The 21,534-nt window shown below is 41.3% G+C and overlaps 1 protein-coding gene across 10 annotated transcripts in view; it reads right to left on the bottom strand.

The window, feature by feature from the left end:
• LOC137378861 (PH domain leucine-rich repeat-containing protein phosphatase 2-like) overlaps positions 1–21,534 on the bottom strand; it is a 228,918-nt gene that overhangs the window by 15,007 nt on the left and 192,377 nt on the right. For all 10 annotated transcript variants that reach the window (XM_068049311.1, XM_068049312.1, XM_068049313.1 and 7 more), the window contains 6 exons: positions 20,926–21,126; positions 19,686–19,848; positions 18,642–18,772; positions 16,706–16,819; positions 2,542–2,736; positions 222–453 (listed from right to left, as the gene is read on the bottom strand). In XM_068049311.1, coding sequence (XP_067905412.1) covers positions 222–453; positions 2,542–2,736; positions 16,706–16,819; positions 18,642–18,772; positions 19,686–19,848; positions 20,926–21,126 — 1,036 coding nt within the window. The remainder of the gene's footprint in view (positions 1–221; positions 454–2,541; positions 2,737–16,705; positions 16,820–18,641; positions 18,773–19,685; positions 19,849–20,925; positions 21,127–21,534) is intronic.

Raw genomic sequence — 21,534 nt, 5'->3', positions numbered from 1 at the left:
AGGAAAATAAACAAATATATATTGGCCACAGAATTTTTACTATTAATAAAACAAGATAACAAAATATATAATACAATTCACATATTAAAAACTGCAAAACTATTTTAGCATAATACAACATCTGGATAAGAACATTAAATGCTATAGAGATTCCAAAATTAGCAAATGGGTATTTGCGGCAGTAGTCGCAAGCTAAAAACAAGTTAAAAGCTGCAGCCTACCTCAGTTATAATAGCTTTTTGTTGTTTCACTCTTTCCAGTTCCTCAACACATTGCTCAAGACTGAACACTTTTGAAAGTGGCAGCGGCTGTCCATCTCTGCATAACACCACTTGGCAATTGCCAACATTGGCCACCGTAAGAGTGAAGTAGCTGCTATGGTCACTGGGATCATGGCGAATGTGACACAGTACAGCCGAAGAGCCCAACTTCTGTCCCACCATTCCCAATTTTCTTAAAAACAAAGGAAGGGAACAAAGTATTACTAAGACAACTGCACTAATTTTTGAATTCTATCTCCTATCTTAAAACAAAATGATCTAAATGTAGCTTTTGGTTCAGTAATATATTATTTGAGAACTGCTGAAAATAGAGACATGTTGTTGAGGCTTTTCATCTTGCAATTATCAGGACAATCTGCAAGAATACCAATGTAAGGGAAAACAACAACTTCCAGGGTAATTTGAGGTAGACTGGGCACTTTTCAGGGCTGAAAATGATGGCCTTAGGCCTGTTCATAAGTTTGTGCGATATACAGTCAGATATATGAATTTCAATGCCAGTGCGATGCTAAGTATATAGGCTGTATGTCTCAAAGACTGGCGGATCGTGTCAAACAACATGTCCCTTATGCTGTTCGCAAAGGCCAAGGTACAGGCCGTACCCAACCAGCCCATGCTTGCAAAACTCAGAACAGTGTCTAACATTAGATGTGATTCCACGATTGGACAACATTTGCTAAATAATCCTCGGTGTGTGAAGATTTACGCTGACAACCAATTTAAGATTGTCAGTAGGGCTTACAGTGTGGCGCATGTGCGCCACAGGGCCTCGTTCTTTGCAGACAGATATTGCACCTGTTTCAGCTAAACAAAATAAGAGACAGCCATTCGCTGGTTCATTCCTCAGGGCAATCATCGTCAAGCTGCCTGGTTTAAATTTCAAACAAAGCTTGGCAGTTAACTGTCAGTCACCATAAACTGGTGCATTCTCCATGGCAATGCCTCTATCAATCAGTCCACTTGCCAACCAATCAGCACTCTCTTCTCATACAGTATAAAGTTGTTGTTTTCCCTTACATTGGTATTCTTGTGGATTGTCCTGATGAGTGCAAGACGAAAAGCTTCGACAACATGTCTCTATTTTCAGCAATACTCAAGTTCTGTACCAAACGACCATTAACATATTATTTATTTAGTTATGAGATACAATATCCTAATTAGGTAAACTTAGATCAAGCATAAAATTAGATTAATACAGAAATAATAAGACATGATCTTGGCAGGGTTGATAAACAGTAATGATATTTCACTTCATCTTCCAAATAACTAAACTGATTAAAACTTAGTTTCAATTTGTGATACAATAGTAACTGGACCTATGAAAACAGAGGTGGTGAACACCAGAAGGTGGTGCAAAGTAGCTGAAAGAGAGATCAATTTCTCATTTTGTTGAGTTTCTAATGCCAGCTCTATTTGCTCTGAAAGTTCCTTATTTCCAGTTACCACCTTCAGGGAAAAGAGAAAGAATCATTGCTGGGACATAGCCTCCTAGTGACAGGTTCCAGGATGGCATAATCAGAGCCATACATTAAGGAGCAAGTTTCCAGCCTACCACCATGGCCTGGTAAAATGTTGCTGGGAGTGAAGGAAGAGAAATTTGCTATCTAGTTTCAAATAGTGCTTCAAAGAATATCATACCAAGTGGTTATATTTCTATATCATTATTTGATTGTTTAATCAAGATCCCAGCACACCTCATGCCAATTTGAAAGCATATTATTCCCAGCTTTGTTCTTTGTTCCCTTAACCGCCCAACCATGCACCTCTAAACATTTTCCTGCTGTTAGAAAAGTGATTCATTCATCCACATACATACAAGGTGAAATAGATGGATTTTTTTTTTAAGAAAGACTAAGTCCCAACTTCCTCTTCTGACATCTTGAACTCTGGCTAAGAAATTTAGTTACTCTGTACATTAGTATGTTGGCCACAGCTCGTATTCTAATCAACAGTTGCATGAATTGCAAGCTGGCTCTTGTGTTATATTTATCTAATACTCATTGATACATTACAATATCTTCCGTAATATTTCATTATATGGACAGCCCTGTTGGCTGTCCTATGTCTGCCACTGTTCTGTGGCAATATGCCATCGTGTCAGTGTTAGCCAACCTACATCTTTGGAACATTATTTGGAAAATGGCAATTGGCCAGATTCATTTCTGGATGAATAATGTTTCATGATAAGAAAGACTTCTCCATTTAGGTATCTGGAACAGTTGGAACCTGGTTACATACATTGTAGCTGTAGCTTTCTCACCTGTGGGAGACAAGGAACGTGTGGGTCATGTAAACACTGTCCATGTTGGATTGCTGCAATTCTTCTGCCAACACATCTCCCACAGTGCACTGCAACAAACGAGGGATTTCCATGTTCCTATCTCCATCAAATACACCGTACAACGCTTCCAGGTTATCTCCAAAGCTATCCAGGGCAAGAACTGAAAGACAGAGCCTGGAAAATCCAAAATATAAGTTTAAGAATGAGCAATAATTTAGTGCCAATCCATGAGGAAACAGTGAAAAGCCAGCACTTCTCACATGCTGACATATTGCAACATAAATGTCATTTGACATAACTTCAACTGGTCATAATGCCCATTTCTCTCAAAGACTATTCAGACTCTGATCTAACTAAACTCTACTCAATTAAGATAACGAAGCACATTTGCAAAACATCTCAGAATATACAGCACAGAAACAGGCCATTCAGCCCAACTAGTCTGTCCTGGTGTTTATACTCCATATGGGTCTACTACTACTTCATCTACTTTATCTTAGCCTTTCAGTATATCTTTCTCTTCCCTTTTCATAGAATCATAAAAAGTTTACAGCACAGAAAGAGGCCACTTGGCCCATCATGTCTGTGCCAGCCAAAAAGCGATCCGCTTATTCTAATCCCACCTTCCAGCATTTGGTCCGTAGCCCTGCAGATTATGGCACTTGAGGTGCATATCCAGACTCATTTTGAATGAGTTGAGGGTTTCTGTTTCAACTACCTTTTCAGGCAGTGAGTTCCAAACCTCCACCACCCTCTGGGTGAAAAAACTTTTCCTCATTTCCCCTCTAATCTTTCTACTAATCACTATAAATCTATGCCCCCTCGTCACTGTCCTCTCTAAGGTAAATAGGCCCTTCACCTGCACTTTATCCAGGCCTCTCAAAATTTCGTACGTTTCAATCAGATCTCCCCTCAGCCTTCTCTGTTCCAAGGAGAACAACCCCAGCCTATCCAATCTTTCCTCATAGCTGCATTTTTCCAGTCCTGGTAACCTCCTCTGTACCCTCTTTTGTGCAATTATATCCTTTCTGTAATGAGGTGATCAGAATTGCGCACAGTACTCAAGTTGTGGCCTAACCAATGATTTATACCGTTCTAGCATAACCTCCCTGCTCTTATATTCTATACCTTGGCTAATAAAGGAAAGGATTCCATATGTCTTCTTAACCACCTTATTGACCCTGTCCTGCTACCTTCAGGGATCTGTGGATATTTACTCCAAGGTCGCAGACTTCCTCTACATCTTTCAGTATTTTCCCATTAATCGTATATTCCTCTGCCTTGTGTGACCTCCCTAAATGCATCACCTCACACTTCTCCGGGTTGAATTCCATTTGCCACTTTTCTGCCCATCTGACCAGACCATCAATATCTTCCTGCAGCCCAAAGCTATCCTCCTCACTATATACCACACGGCCAATCTTTGTGCCGTCTGCAAACTTTTTGATCATGCCCCCCACATCTACGTCCAAATCGTTAATTTTTATCGAGGGGACCCAGTACTGAGCCCTGCGGAACGCCACTTTAACAGCCCTCCAGTCGCAAAAACACCCGTCAACAATTACCCTTCGTTTCCTGCCACTGAGCCAATTTTGTATCCACTTTGCTGCATTTCCCTGTATCCCACAGGATATTTTTTTAAACCAGTCTGCCATGTGGGACCTTGTCAAAAGCCTTGCTAAAAATCCATGTCGACCACATCAACTGCACTACCTTCATCTATCTTCTTTATTACTTATTCAAAAAATTCGATCAAGTTGGTCACACAAGATGTTCCTTTAGCAAATTCATGCTGATTATCCTTGATTAATCTGTGCCTAAGTGACAGTTTATCCCATCTCTTAGAATAGATTCCAATGATTTGCCCTCTACTGAGGTTAGACTGACTGGCCTGTAATTATTCAGTATATCCCTCGCTCCCTTTTTAAACAGAGGTACAACATGAGCAGTCCTCCAAACCTCTGGCACCACATCTGCATTCAGTGAGGACTGGAAAATGATGGTCAGACCTTCTGCTATTTCCTCTTCTGCTTCTTTTAACAGCCTGGGGTACATTTCATCCGGCCCTACTGACTTATCAACTTTCAAGGATGCTAGTCCCATTAATACGTCCTCTCTCCCTATGTTGATCACATCCAATACTTCATACCCCTCTTCCTTAATATCTGCATCGTCCCCCTCTTTTGTGAAGACAGATGCAAAGTTTCCATTAAGAACAATACCAACATCTTCCACCCCTACACATAGGTTACCTTTTTGGTCTTTTATGGGCTCTACTCTTTCTTTGGTTATCCTATTACTCAATGTATTGATAAAACATCTTTGGGTTCACCTTGATTTTGCTTGCCAATATTTTTTCATGTTCTCTCTTTGCATTCCTAATTTCCTTTTTGATTTCACCCCTCCACTTTCTATACTCTGTTTTCTGTAGTACTGAGTTCACTGTGTCGGGCATAAGCTTTCCCTTTTCTTCCTCATCTTACCCTTTATACTCCTTGACATTCATGGGGCTCTAGATTTGGCCGTCACACCCTTTATCTTTGTGGGAACATGTTTACTCTGAACCTCGTGAATCTCCCCTTTGAATGCCACCCACTGCTCTGACACTGATTTACTTTCAAGTAACTGTTTTCAGTCCACTTTCGCTAAATCACTCCTCTGCTTAGTAAAATTGGCTTTGCCCCAATTGAGAATTCTAACTCCTGTTCTATTCTTGTCCTTTTCCATAATTATGTTAAATCTGACTGAATTATGATCACTACCACCAAAATGCTCTCCCACTGCCACTCCTTCCACCTGCCCATCTTCATTACCTAAAACTAAGTCTAAAACTGTACCCTCTCTTGTTGGACTTGCTACATACTGGCCAAACTGTTCTCCTGAATGCACCTCAAGAATTCTGCTCCCTCCATTCCTTTCGCACTAAAACTATCCCAGTTAATATTGGGGTAGCTAAAATCCCCTAATACTGCCCTATTGTTCTTGCACTTCTCAGAGATTTGCCTACATATCTGCTCTTCTATCTCCCTCTGATTGTTTGGGGGTCTATAGTACACTCCCAGCAGTGTGATTGCCCCTTTTCTGTTCCTTAGCTCAATCCATATGGCCTCATTTGATGAACCTTCCAACATATCATCCCTTCTCATGGCTGTAATAGTTTCTTTGACCAAAATTGCCACTCCCCTCCTTTCTTATCCCCCTCCCTATGGCATCTAAAAAGCCCTGTAACCAGGAAAGTTCAGCTACCATTCCTGTCCCTCCTTAAACTATGTTTCCGTAATAGCTATGACATCATACTGCCACGTGTCTATCTGTGCCCTCAGCCCATCTGCTTTATTTGCTGTACTCCGTGCATTGAAATAGAAACCCTTGAGCACTGCCAAATTCTTTTTTTTATTTTCTAACCTTTCTTTCCTCTGTCTTCCAGACTCATCCATTAATTTTCTGCCTTCCATTTTCATTTCTGATTTTGTCTTAACTGCGTCTACCCTCAGGTCTACATCCCCCTGCCAAACTAGTTTAAACCCTCCCTAACAGCACTGGCAAAACATCCCACAAGGAACTCAGTCCTGGCTCTGTTCAGGTGCAACCCGTCTGGCCTGTACAGGCCCCATCTCCCCCAAGCCGGTCGCAATGTCCCAAAAATCTAAAGCCCTCCCTCCTGCGCCATCTTTCCAGCCACGCGTTCATCTGTCTTATCCTTCTAATCCTCTACTCAGTTGCGCTTGGCACTGGGAGTAATCCAGAGATTACTACTTTTGAGGTCCTGCAGGCTAATTTCTTACCTAGCTCCCTTAATTCTGACTGCAGGACCACATCCCTCTTTCTACCTATGTCATTGGTTTTGATGTGGACCACGACAGCTGGCTCTTCACCCTCCCCCTTCAGGATGCTCTGCAGCTGCTCAGTGAAATCCTTGACCCTGGCACCAGGGAGGCAACAAACCATCATGGATTCATGTCTGCGGCCACAGAAACGCCCGTCTGTTCCCCTGACTATTGAATCACCTATCACTATGGTTCTTACAGCCTTCCCTGTACCCCACTGTGCAGCTGAGCCACCAGTAGTGCCATGGACTTGGCTCTAGCTGCACTCCCCAGATGAACCATCACTCTCATCAGCATTCAGAACTGAATACCTGTTGGAGAGTGAGATGCACTACCTGCTTCTTTTTCTTTCACGTACTTGTCTAATTTCCTTTCGAAAGCATCTAAGCTATGTGCCTCAACCGCTTCCTGTGGTAGCGAGTTCCACATCCGAACTCTCCGAATAAGATATTTCTCCTTATTTCCCTACTGGATTGTTAACATGTATCCTGCATTTCTGGTCTCTAGTTTTGGATTCTCTCACAACAGGAAACATTCTCTCCATATCTACTTAGTTCAACTCATCCATGATTTTAAAGATCTCTAATAGGTCTCGTGTAAGTCTTCTCTTTTCTAAAGAGAAAAGCCCCAACTGGTTTGGATAGCATTCTTGTAAATCTCTTGTGCAAATTCTTCAGTAAACCTGTGTCTGTTTAACATAGAGACCAGAATTGTGCAGCATTGTAGTCTGACAAGGGTTTGATAAAAGTTTAATTTAACTTCACTGTTTTAGAATTGTACACCCTCAGAAATATATCCCAGTGCTTTGTTAGCATTTGAAATTACTTGGCTCACCTGCGATACTGCTTTTGATGACTTGTTACCTGGCATCTTTAGATCCATTTGCTCTTCTAGCATATTCAGTTTCTCATTTACCAAGGTGTAGGTGATGTTTCACTTTTTCACCAAAGTGCACCACCTCACATTTATCTCTGTTGGAACTTAATTTGCCATTCAACTGTCCAGTCTGCAAGTTTTAAAATATTTTCTAGGATTGTATTGCATTCTCCCTCAGTGTTAGCTATACCCCCAGTTTGATAACACCTGTAAATTCTGATCCTGAGTTACTTATTCCTAAGTCCAAAACATTAATGTAAATTGAGTAACAGTGGTCCCAGCACAAATCCTTGTGGAACACAGTTTTCTACCTTCCTCCAATCTGAACAACTGCTCTTTACGCCTTTATATTTCTGTTGCAACATATAGTATTTATCCGAACACAAATTTCGAGGAGACCAATGTATGTCTGATCAGATAACATATGGAAATACAGTACACTTGATCTTCTTCATAGCACTAGACATACCACATTGGACAACAACATACGTTACTTATGGTTCCCTCAGTTTTACAGAAGACAGAAGAAACACTTTGCAATACACTCTTCACTATAACATGTCTGCTGCATAGCTCCCAGACAGACAGTCTCATATATTTTGCCTTACTCATTTTCATTAATGTATCTGCCTAGGTAAGGCCAGTTATATTTGACACACACACTGATGTTCGTGATTGCCTGAGAACATCACAAAGGAATATGTGCAATCTAAAGACAGTTTGTGGCACATATTTTGCCACTACACAGATACAGAATAGCAATCAGCTTAGAGTGAGTAAGGCCTAACAATTTCCAATTCTGAAAAATTCAAAAAAGATCACTGGAAGGAATACACAAGAGAAAATAGTCAGTATCTATTAATTCTTTTCATACTCAAACTCTAAACAAAACTAAAAATGCACAGTCACCAGGATTTTGGTAAAGTGTAATGGTGGGAATTATTAGGGTGGGCACCACATAACCATGCAGGTTATTGCTCAGCATTACATGAGTTATAGAATCTTAGAACACAGAAGGAAGCCATTTGTGCCTGTGCCAGCTCTTAGAAAAAACAGTCCCAGCCCTCCAGCTTCCCCCCCACCCCCAACCCTGCAAATTAGTCCTCTTCAAGTATGTCCAATTACCTTATAAACGTTACAATGGGGTCTGATTTCACCACCCTTTCAGGTAGTACCTTCCAGATATTAGCAACCCTCTGTATGAAGAAACTTCCCTCTAATTCTTTAGCCAGTTATTTTAAATCGATAACCTCTGGTTACTCAACTACTTGCCAGCAGAAATAATTTATCTCTACTTGTTCTATCAAAACCCTTTAAAAATATTAATGAAAATTGCTCAAGCTTGTCTTTTTAATGATTTACAGTGTCACAAATAGGTATTCTGATTTAATTTATCTTTTGCAAGGCTTCAGTATGAAAAAATTAAAATAATGCATTTCAAAATTTGGCTTTGAAGAATAACCTATTCAATTGTTTTTAATTATGGGAGAAAGTGCTTTTGACTTCAGTTAAGTTAGTGACTTAACTGCTTTTTCATTTTAATTTTTTTTTAAAGATTCTTTCACAAACCTTACTATAAGCAGCTGTCATTGTTTTTCAGCCATTCTAATAACGGTTTAGTCCAATTTATTCCTGCAGCCGCTTTTCTGTTTTCTGTGGAGGTTTGTATTTACTGTGGCAAGATGTCACTATCAAATTTTATCATGTTGTAATTATGCTTTTTTTTTTAAATAGTCATTTAGTAGTACAGAACTTGAAAATTGCTGAAAATAGAGACATGTTGCCGAAGCTTTTCGTCTTGTACTCATCAGGACAATATGCAAGAATAAGCAATGTAAGGGAAAACAACAACTTACACTGCATGAGAAGATAGTGCTGATTGGTTGTTTTCCCTTACATTGGTTATTCTTGCGTATAGCCCTGATGTGCGCAAGACGCAAAGCTTCGACAACATCACTATGCTTTTTTTCCTTTTAATTTTTCACATACCCAGAAAAGAGCTGCACTTAGATTGCAGTGGACTAGTTACTAACTGCAATATGATATAACTGGCCCAGTACACCAGGTGCCTGGTGTTAACACTGTTTAAAAGTATACATTGATAAAAACTTTCATCAAAATGGATAAGGTCAAAGAAATGGCACAATTAATGTTACAAGAATTTGAGAGCAGGGCTTAGGAGAAATTTCTTTACCAAGCTGGCTGCTGGAGCATGGAATGCTTTGCCACGTGGAATGGTTAAGGCAGAGGCCTTTGCAATTTTTAGGATCATAGGAAATAGGAGGAGTTGGCCATTTGGTATTTCGAGCCTGCTCCGTCATTCAAACAGATCATGGCTGATCATCTACCTCTATGCTATTTTTCTCCATTATCCCCATTTCCCTTGATGTCATTAGTATTCAGAAATCTATCGGTTTCGGCCTTGAACATAGAGTCACAGAGAGATACAGCACTGAAACAGGCCCTTCAGCCCACCAAGTCTGTGCCGACCATCAACCACCCATTTATACTAATCCTACGCTAGCCCCATGTCCCCTACCACATCCCCACCTTCCCTCAATTCTCCTACCACCTACCTACACTAGGGGCAATTTACAATGGCCAATTTACCTAACAACTTGCAAGTCTTTGGCTGTGGGAGGAAACCGGAGCACCCGGCAGAAACCCACATGGTCACAGGGAGAACTTGCAAACTCTGCACAGGCAGCACCCAGAACCGAACCCGGGTCGCTGGAGCTGTGAGGCTGTGGTGCTAACCACTGCGCCACTGTGCCACCCATGTTCAATGATTGAGCTTCCACAGCCCTCTGGGTGGAGAATTCCATAGATTCACCACCCTCTGAGTAAAGAAATTCCTCCTCATCTCAGTCTTAAGTGGCCTTCCCCTTATTCTGAGACGGTATCCCCTTGTTCCAGACTTACCAGACAAAGGAAACATCCTATCCACATCTACCCTGTCACACCCTGGAAGAATTCTGAAAGTTTCAATGAGATCACCTCTCAATCTTCAAAACTCTAAAGAATACAGGCCCAGTTTCTGCAATCTGGGTAGATTATATTAGATGATTTCAACTTTCCCAACGTTAATTGGGATAGTCATCATGTTAAGGGCTTAGATGGAGTGGAGTTCTTAAAATGCATACAAAAGAACTTTTTAGCTCAATATGTAGAGGATCCAACAAGGGAGGGTACAGAGCTGGACCTAATTGTGGGGAACGAAGCCGGACAGGTGGCTGATGTGTTGGTGGGGGTGCATTTTGGTGATAGCGACCACAACATGGTACAATTTAAGCCTGTTATGGAGAAAGAAATAGACAAGTTGCAAAAAAAGGTTTTTGATTGGGGGAGAGCGAATTTTAGTAAAATAAGGCAGGATCTGGCCAAGGTAGACTGGAAAGAGTTACTTGTCGGCAAACCTACAGAAGAGCAGTGGGGTGCATTCAAAAAGGAAATGGGGAGGGTACAGGCCCAACATGTTCCCTCTAGGGTAATAGGTAGGAGCAACAAGCCCAGAGAGCCATGGATGACCAGAAACATTCAGGGTACGGTGAGAAGGAAAAGAGAGACTTTTAGCAAATACAAGGAGAGCAAATCAATGGAAGCATTAGTGGAGTACAGAAAGTGTGGGATGGAGCTTATGAAAGCAATTAGGAGAGCAAAGTAGGGATATGAGAAAGCTCTGGCTGGTAAAAGTAAGGAAAATCCCAAGATATTCTAAGTATATCAATGGGAAGAGGATAACCAGGGAAAGAGTAGGACCCATTAGGGACCAAGGGGGAAATTTGTGGGTGGGGCCAGAGGACATTGGTAGGGTGTTGAACGAATACTTCACATCTGTCTTCACCCAAGAGAAAGAGGATGTAGATATGGAACTTAGAGAGAGAGACTGTGAGGTTCTTGAGCAAATTGTCATAGGGAGTAACAAGGTATTGGAGGTTTTGGAAGGCTTAAAAGTGGACAAATCTCCAGGTCTGGACAATTTGTGTCCCAGGATGCTGTGGGAGGCGAGGGTGGAGATTGCAGGGGCTCTGACCCTAATTTTTAATTCCTCTCTGGCCACGGGGGAGGTGCCAGAGGACTGGAGAACAGCTAATGTGGTCCCACTATTTAAGAAAGGTTGTCGAGATAAGCCAGGGAACTACAGACCAGTGAGTCTCACGTCAGTGGTAGGGAAACTATTGGAGAAAACTCTGAAGGAGAGAATCTATCACCACTTGGAGAGGCAAAATTTGATTAGGAATACAGCATGGCTTTGTCAGAGGGACGTCATGCCTAACAAATTTGATTGAATTTTTTGAGCATGTGACTATGTGTGTAGATGAGGGTAGTGCAGTTGATGTAGTTTACATGGATTTCAGAAAAGCCTTTGACAAGGTCCCACATGGGAGACTTATCAAGAAAGCAAATGCACATGGGATACAAGGTAACTTGATAAGGTGGATCCAAAATTGGCTGAGCTGTAGGAGACAGGGAGTGATGACAGACGGCTGTTTTAGTGACTGGAAGCCAGTGTCCAGTGGCGTACCACAGGGATCTGTGCTGGGTCCCCTATTGTTTGTCATTTATATAAACGACATAGATGACTATGTGGGGGGTAGGATCAGTAAGTTCGCGGATGACACAAAGATTGGCCGAGTGGTTAACAGTGAGGTGGAGTGTCTTCGGTTACGGGAAGATATAGACGGGATGGTCAAATGGGCAGAAAAGTGGCAGATGGAATTTAACGCTGAAAAGTGTGCGGTGATACACTTTGGAAGGAGTAATGTGACATGGAAGTATTCAATGAATGGCCTGACACTGGGAAGTTCCGAGGAACAAAGGGACCTTGGCGTGTTTGTCCATAGATCTCTGAAGGCAGAAGGGCAGGTTAATAGGGTGGTGAAAAAGGCATATGGGACACTTGCCTTTATCAATCGAGGCATAGATTACAAAAGCAGGGAGGTCATGTTGGAGTTGTATAGAACTTTGGTAAGGCCACAGCTGGAGTACTGTGTGCAATTCTGGTCGCCACATTATAGGAAGGATGTGATTGCATTGGAGGGGGTGCAGAGGCGATTCACCAGGATGTTGCCTGGGATGGAACATTTAAGCTATGAAGAGAGGTTGGATAGGCTTGGGTTGTTTTCACTGGAGCAGGGAAGACTGCGGGGTGACCTGATCGAGGTGTACAAGATTATGAGGGGCATGGACAGGGTGGATAGGGAGCAGCTGTTCCCCTTAGTTGAAGGGTCAGTTACGAGGGGTCACAAGTTTAAGGTGAGGGGTGGGAGGTTTAAGGGGGATTTGAGAAAGAACTTTTTCACCCAGAGGGTGGTGACGGTCTGGAATGCCCTGCCTGGGAGGGTGGTAGAGGCAGGTTGCCTCACATCCTTTAAAAAGTACCTGGATGAGCACTTGGCACATCATAACATTCAAGGCTATGGGCCAAGTGCTGGCAAATGGGATTAGGTAGACAGGTCAGGTGTTTTAATGCATCGGTGCAGACTCGATGGGCTGAAGGGCCTCTTCTGCACTGTATTATTCTGTGATTCGGTGAATCTCTCCTCATAAGACAATCCCGCCATCCCAGAGATTAGTCTGGTGAACCTCCATTGCACTCCCTCTATGGCAAGTATATCCTTCCTTAGATAAGGATACAAAAACTGTATACAATACTCCAGGTGCGGATCACCAAGGCTTTATACAATTGAATCAATACATCTTTACTCCTGTACTCAAATCCCCTTGCAATGAAGGCCAACATACCATTCGCCTTCTTAATTGTTTGCTGCACCTGAATACTAACTTTTAGTGACTCATGAACAAGGACACACAGGTCGCTTTGGACATCAACACTTCCCAACCTCTCTCCATTTAAGAAATAGAACATAGAACAGTACAGCACAGTACAGGCCCTTCGGCCCACGATATTGTGCCGAACCTTTAGCCTACTCTAAGATCAAACTAACTACCTACCCTTTATTCTACTATCATCCATGTACCTATCCAAGAGTCGCTTAAATGCCCCTAATGTATCTGCTTCTACTGCCACCGCTGGCAGCGTATTCCACGCACCCACCACTCTCTGTGTAAAAAACCTACCTCTGACATCTCCCCGAAACCTTCCTCCAATCACCTTAAAATTATGCCCCCTGGTGATAGCCCTTTCCACCCTGGGAAATATTCAGCCTTTCTGTTTATTCTACAAAAGTGGATCACTTGACACTTATTCACATTATATTCCATCTCCCGTGTTCTTGCCCATTCACTTAGCCTGTCCAATCCCCCTGAAGCCTCCTTGCATCCTCCTCGCAACTTACATTCCCTCTTAGTTTTGTCATATCTGCAAATTTGGAAATGTTACAATTGGTCCCCATTTCCAAATCATTTATATAGATTGTAAACAGCTGTGGCCCAAGCACTGATCCGTGCTATTAACAGCCTGCCATCCCGAGAATGACCCATTTATTCCTACTCCCTGCTTTCTGTCTGTTAACCAATTCTGAATCCATTGCAGTGTATTGCCCCCAATCCCTTGTGCTCTAGTTTTGTTTACTAACCTCCTGTGTGGGACCTTATCAAATGCCTTCTGAAAATCCAAATACACCATGTTCACTGGTTCTGCTTTATCTATGCTACAAGTAACATCCTCAAAAAACTCCAACAGGTTTGTCAAACATGATTTTCCTTTCACAAATCCATGCTGACTCTGCCCAGTCATATCATTATTTTCCAAGTGTCCAGTTATTTCATCCTTTATTACAGATTCTTAACATTTTCCCTACCACTGATGCCAAACTAACAGGTCTGTAGTTCTCTGTTTTCTCTCTTGCTCCCTTCTTAAATAGTAGGGTTACATTTGCTACTTTCCAGTCTGCAGGAACCCTTCCAGAATCTAAAGAATTTTGAAAGATAACCACTAATGCATCTACTATCTCTATAGCCACCTCGTTCAATACGCTGGGATTTTCTATGTCTTCCTTCTGAAGGCAGACACAAAGTAATTGTTTAGTCTCTCGGCCATTTCCTCATTCTCCATACAAATTCTCCTGTCTCCGCCTGCAATGGACCCACATTCTTCCTTGCTAATTGTTTCCTTTCCACAATATCTAAAGAAACCTTTACAGTCCGCCTTTATGCTTCTAGCTAGCTTAGATTCATAATCTCTTTTCCTTTTCTTTATCAATTTCTTGGTTCTCCTTTGTTGGACTCTAAATTGCCCCCAATCCTCTGTCTTACCACTTTGTCTGGCGACCTTATAAGCCACTTCCTTTGACCTAATGCAATCCTTAACTTCTTTTGCTAGCCACGGTTGATTCACCTTTCCTGTTGGGATTTTGTGTCTGAGAGGAATGTTTATTTGTTGTAAACCGTGTAATACTTATTTAGTTTATTTAGAGATACAGCACTGAAACAGGCCCTTCGGCCCACCGAGTCTGTGCCGACCAACAACCACCCATTTATACTAACCCTACAGTAATCCCTTATTCCCTATCACCTACCTACACTAGGGGCAATTTACAATGGCCAATTTACCTATCACCTGCAAGTCTTTGGCTGTGGGAGGAAACCGGAGCACCCGGGGAAAACCCACGCAGACACAGGGAGAACTTGCAAACTCCACACAGGCAGTACCCAGAATTGAACCCGGGTCCCTGGAGCTGTGAGGCTGCGGTGCTAACCACTGCGCCGCCCATAAATACTAGCCATTGCCTGTCTACCGTCAAACCTTTTAATGTATTTTCCCAATCCACCATAGCCAACTTGCCCCTCATACCGTCATAGTTTCCTTTGTTCAGATTTAGGACCCTAGTTTTAGAATAAAATATGTCTCAAACAATGTAGAATTCTATCATATTGTGGTCACTATTTCCTAATGGCTCCTTTACAGCAGGTTATTAATTAGCCCTTTCTCATTGCATAATACTAAATCTAAAATAGCCTGATTCCTAGTTGGTTCTTCAATGTACTGCTCCAGAAACCCATCTCACACACACGGCAGGAATTCGTTCTCCACAGCATTAGTGCTAATTAGGTTTACCCAATCTATATGTAAATTAAAATTGCCCATTATTACTGCATTGCCCATGTTACATGCAGCTCTAATTTCCTGATTTATATTGTGCCTAATATTACCACTACAGTTTGGTGGCCTGTAAACAACTCCCACCAATGTTTGCTGTCCTTTGCTGTTTCTTAACTCCACCCAAACTGATTCTACATCTTGCTCCTTCGATCTAAGATCCTCTCTCACTAATGAACTGATCTCATCCCTTATTAACAGCGTTACCCCACCTCCTTTACCCCTCCGCCTACCCCTCCTAAATGACAAATATCCCTGCATATTCAGTTCCCAGTCCTGGTCACCTTGGAACCATGTTTCCATAATGGCAATTAAAATCATACCCATTTACTTCTATTTGTGCCTTCAAATCATCTACCTTGTTGCGAATGCTGTGTGCATTCAGATAGAGTGTCCTTAACTTTGTCTTAATATTATTCCTCATTCCGATCCTATCTGATGTTTGCCTTCATCTTGTCTGCCTTCCAATTTTTGCTTACTACTTCTCTACTTCCTGTTATCCATTTTGCTTCCCGTCATCCGAACTCCCTCTTAGGTTCCCAACCCCCGACAATTTAATTTAAACCCACCCAACAGACGGAAAATATTTGAAGCAGAGGAAGATACAAGTCTGTGCACAACGGGTTAATGAGGTGACTGAGACACACTGATAAGTTTACATATATCTTACCTTTGTAACCTTTAAGATTCAGTAAACAATACCAGTTACAGCTTAACTTGCATTTGCATTGTCCCTTTAATGTCATAAGAAGTTGCAAGGGATCTCGCAAAACAAAGAACAGTTAAAGCAATAGTATAATTAGGAGGTGAAAGTGCACAGTCAAAATGATAGATTTTAAGGAGGATTTGAAAGAAACGGATGAAAGTAGCATGATAAAGGGGTGTCGGCAGTGATTTACAGAGAATAGGACTTTGATGATAAAAGTTCTGTCACAAGCGAGGCATCTCTGGAAGAGGTTAGAGGTTAGTGAAGGTTGCAGAGGCTTGATGATCTGTCTGAAAACACAGAATTAAAGAGCTGGGTATCATCAGTATACATATAGAAAATGACCTATGCTGCAGATAATGTCTCCATGAGTTTGCATGCAATGAAGGAGCATGAGAGATGAGGGATAAGGGGATTTGGGCAACTCCAGTGCTGACCACTGCTGGAGCTATCTTCCTTGGAACAAGTAGTACTGGAAAGAGAGACTGGCTGTTCCCTGTATGTTGACTATAGAGAAGGAAGGTGGAAAAGTCAAATCAAGTCAAATGCCATGGAAAGTTGAAGATTACAAAGAGGGATAAAAATTTGTAGTGCATCATTGGAAAAATGAACAAATGAACCTACAATATTTAACTCAAAAAAGCAAACTGTAACCAGGCAAACTTTACTTACTTGTTTCTGTGTCCTGCCATTTCAGAATAGCCATGACTCCAGAATGTTGGAGCTCCTACTGGATCACTAATCGGTACAGAAGGCTTCTGATCGATTTTCAGGGTAGTGATATGACTGTAATACAAGAAAATACATACAGTGAGCCATTTTATTTCCATTTTCCACATCTCTGTCATTTCCTTTGTAACATCTAATTTATGCAATGTTTTTCTTATTTGGGAGAGCAACTCAGTAGAATGTACACTTTCCCAATTTGCAGTGCTGGTGCTACCCATGATGTAGCCAAAGGCAAGGTATGTTTCATTCCAAATGATGAAATTGGTTGCCAAGCACAGATGTAACAACCTAATGTTTCACATAAAATGTAACAAGGATCTGCTCATTTCACATGAGGAAAAAGAAAATTCTTCCTAGTGCTACTCTGTTTTAATTCTACAGTAATAGCACAAGTCTTCAGAGGTTTCTGGTTTAACTCCAAAGACAAATTAGACTACTGCAGATTTTTTTTTACAGGTTTAAGGAAAATGACTCTCAGGAGAATAGGGATATGTATCAAACTCAGTTAAAAGTAATAAAAGCTGCGATCAGAGCAGTCAAAAAGACACAGGTAAGAGCAGACAGTGGAAGGCATAGCAAGGTCTTCTTCAGCTTTAGTCAGATGGTCATTAAGGACTGTATACAGTCATTGAAGGATCCATCAAGCCCACTTTGGATGGACTCAGTATGTGGCAGAGGTTTTAAATGGCTACGAAGTCAGAACCAGAAAACCACAAGTTTACTTGTTTATCTTGGTTACAAGCAAGTTTCGACAAGGAATCATTAGACACATACTTTATGAGCACCACTATAGTTTTTTTTAAAAAAGGAATTGCAGCACTGTTTCTTTAAAAGAAGTCCTGTCTCATCAAATTAATTTAATTTTTTAAGAAAGTTACCATTTGGTGCATGCTGGAAGCCCAGTTAAGAACATACATCTAGACTTCCAAATCCCTTTGACAAATTGCCACACAAAAATCTTTTGGTAAGGTTGAGTCCTACATGGTCTGCACTCAAGGTATACCTGCCTTCCTTCCGCAACATTCCTGGGTCACAGGAGCCTTCTCCTCTTTACCAAATTTTGTATGTTTCTTCCCACTGCTCTGCCATTCTGTCATAACTACTTACACCTCCCCTGGATCCACTTTAGTTTCTATATTTGTCACATCATCACTTTGGTTATTTAATCAATCCTACCCTCTACCCTATCACAGATCTCTCCCTTTCGTTCTTTTCCTGTTTCCTTTTCCCTGGCTCTGTTCTTGCTTTAAAGCTTTTCATCTCTAACATCTTCCAATGCTATACCTGAAACACTGGGCAGTGTTTTTGTCTTGGGGGTCAGGACACCGACGTCAGGATCAAATCCAGGTTCCAACCCCACACCATGGCGGAAATAGTCACCAGACATGATTTTCAAAAGAATGGCCAAAAGATATGCTCACCATCCAATTAAGGATGATGGACGGGCTCCCAAAACTAGAGGGCCAACAGGACGCCCTCCAACACTGACAGTGCGGCAGTCTGCTGATGCAAGTAAGGGAGAAGGAGGGCACCTCAAGATGGAGGTGCCCTCTCAGCAGTTTCAAAATTTTTAAAAATAAAAATGTCCACAGGTGCTAGACCACCATTGTGGAGGGGGTAGCTGTTTCGCCCCCGACCCGGTCTGTTTAAAAATGGCTCAGAGATGGGACCATGCTAGCAAACTAGCATGCCGGCCAGCAATAGGAAATTCCAGCCTGCCTGCCTCTGGTCCTGCCTCCACCAACCACTAAAAATTCAACACGTTAAATCAGTTTCTAGCTTCACTGATGCTACCTGGCCTGTTGAATGTTTCCAGCATTTATTTTTATTTATTGTGTATAGTTGTATTGACACTGTATCTGAACAGGATGGTACCTACCTGAATATCTCCAAGGTTTTGTGGTCAAGGACCAGGTTTGTGTTGCCAGCCAAGTCTAGCTCCTGCAAGGTGGCCGGAAGGGTCTCAGGCATCAAGATCTCTGTAAGCTCATTACAGCTGAGGTCAACTAGCTAAACCAGAACAAAGAAGACTGGAGTTTAATAAGTTAGTGGTAAGACTGGGATCAGCTGTGAGCGAACAATGTTTGTTTAACCATTTAACAACAGAGGAAGAGAATGGATGATCAATAGATAAACCCGACAGTTATTTAATACAGTTCAAGTCAAATTACTCACAGACAAAGCAAACAAAATCCAACTAGGTAAAGAATATTGACTGGAAGCCTGCATTATTTTAAGCTGTAATGTTCACTGCAGTAGCTGCTTGCTGCCATCTAACTAATTCAAACTGCAGCAGTGAGAGGTGTAAAGTTTTAACTTTCCACTCCAAGTCAAATTAGATGACAATATGCAATTTGCATTATGAGATTATAAGCACAGGCTAATTATGATTTATAGTGAGCTGTTGTCCACAGAGCTCTTGGCCTAAAGCCCAGTGTTGTGCAGGCCAGCACTCAATTTTCATTAGTAGCCAGATTCCACAGCCCTGCAACCAAAATAAAATCTACATATATGAAGTTGTTTAAAATTGCAATTCCCAATTTAACTTCTACTTGCATCAAATGTTTCATTAAGAAACATGACGACTTAGATTTATTACATCAGATGGAAAAATAGCTAGAATAAGGAAATCGGAAGTGTGTTCTGGTGTACATGAGCAGCAATTTATTAGAGGGATCCGCTAAGATACCATGTGCAAACCATACCACCGACCTATCATTAGAAGGCAATATGAGCATAGAGCATACGTGTGAAGAAATGTGATGATTACAGAGTATTGGCATAAATAGTAATGGAGAAGATGGAGGAGATATAAATGCTGGCTTTGTATAAAAAGATACCCTATTCTAGAAAATAAAAGTAGTGCTGGGGGAATACAATACACATAAAATACCATCAGAAGCACTCAGGCAACATTTTGCACCTTAATTTCAGGTAAGTGCAGGATCTCTGGAAAGACGGCAATGCTGTTGGAGTGAACGATGAGCGTGTGCAATCGCTTGCAACTGGTGATGGTGGTAGGAACTGCCTTCAATTTGTTCCCACTTAGATTCAGCTCCTCTAGTAACTCTAGCTTTGACAGCTTACTGAAGGAAAAGAGTAAAGCTAATTAGCATACCAGTGGGATAGAATTTAATAACACCATTGAAACGAACATGTGAAATTGCCAAATCATGATATGGTATAGGAGATTAGTAAATTGTCCTTTCACACCTGATAACTTGCTTTGAATCCAACAGAGAATGAATATCTTCTCTCTCTGAAGGTCCACATGTGAAAACTATGTGGATGTCCTTAAGTGAAATGAATTTGGGTAGTTTCGCTCAATTCCTAGTGAGATCAGGCCCTTACTGTTAAATTTTGCTGAATTATTGGTGTTTTTTGCAAAGTCAGCAACCTTAACTACAAAGACTGTAAAGGATTGTTGATGTGGGTGTTGAAAGAGTCGTACTCTGTACCAGAGCACATAACTACTAACCTAAGATTTTTCATTACTCAAAGTATAAAAGGTGTACTGTCCGAGAACCAACAGTCAAAAGTTGATCCGCATAATAATGCACTCCACAACAATAGTGCTCATCACATTACTGTGTGTGTATTAAAACAGCATTTACAAGTACAATACAGTTTGATGCAAATAATTTAATGTGGATCTAGTTTTTAACTTCACCTAATGAAGAACACAAAGATAATTCATATTTCCAAAGAAAAAGCTATTCCTCAGTGTATTTAAGTGTCAAATACACAGAGGGCATCATAGCCAAGCTGGAAACTGTCATCATTCAATATTACATAAAATTATACAGAATTTACACCTCAGAAACAGGTCATTCGACTCAATATTTATGCTCCACACTAGCCTCCTCCCACCCTCTGATCTAACACTATCAACTAATCCTTCTATCCTTTTCTCCCTCATGTGCTTATCTAGCTTCCCCTTAATATCTACATATGCATTTTTCAGCAGGAGTCACTTGACAGCAAATTAGCTTTTCACAGGTAGTTTTGAATATCATGTGTCATCGAGCTACAATATTTTTATTTGTGAACTATCTATCCACTCCTCTAAATTGTTCAACTAAGTTTCAAAACAAATTTATGATTCCATGGATTTTAGCTGAAGTTACTGATTCTGTGCTATACAAAGAGAAATAGTGCTTTACCTGGCTGGAAAGGACTGAAGCTGGTTGTAAGCCATATGAAGGACCCGGAGACGTGGGTGTCCAGTCAGCACTGGAACACACTTATCAGTCAGGTTGTTTCCTGTTAAATAAAGCTCTTGTAACACACTGAGACTGTCTTCAGTGTCACTGCTAGGAGGCAGTGATACCAGATTGTTTGCAGATACATTGAGACATCGCAAGCTAAAAGAAACAAAAATAAATTTTTCAATAGGGTAATTGAAATATTGCTTAATTTTGCTTTTTTAAAAAAAAAAATTCTTTCTTGGGTGTGGGCATCGCACGCAGGTAGTCCCCGAGAAAGTGGTGGTGGCCTTCTTCATGAACCACTGCAGCAAACAATGCTATTAGGTAGGGAGTTCCAAGGAATTTAATCCAACAACAACGAACGAATGGCAATATAAGTCCAAGTCAGGATTGAAATGGACTTGGAGGGCATATTGGAAGTGATGGCGTTCCCATGCACCTGCTGTCCTTGTCCTTCTGGGTGACGGACTATGTGGGTTTGGCAAGTGCTGCTGAAGAAACCTCAATGAGTCTCTGCAGATAGCACACACAGTATGTTGGTGGTAGAGGAAGTGGATATTTAAG

The sequence above is a fragment of the Heterodontus francisci genome, chromosome 17 (genome assembly GCF_036365525.1).
Source record: "Heterodontus francisci isolate sHetFra1 chromosome 17, sHetFra1.hap1, whole genome shotgun sequence".
Lineage (NCBI taxonomy): Eukaryota > Metazoa > Chordata > Chondrichthyes > Heterodontiformes > Heterodontidae > Heterodontus > Heterodontus francisci.
This window is presented reverse-complemented; position numbering and strand designations above follow the sequence as displayed.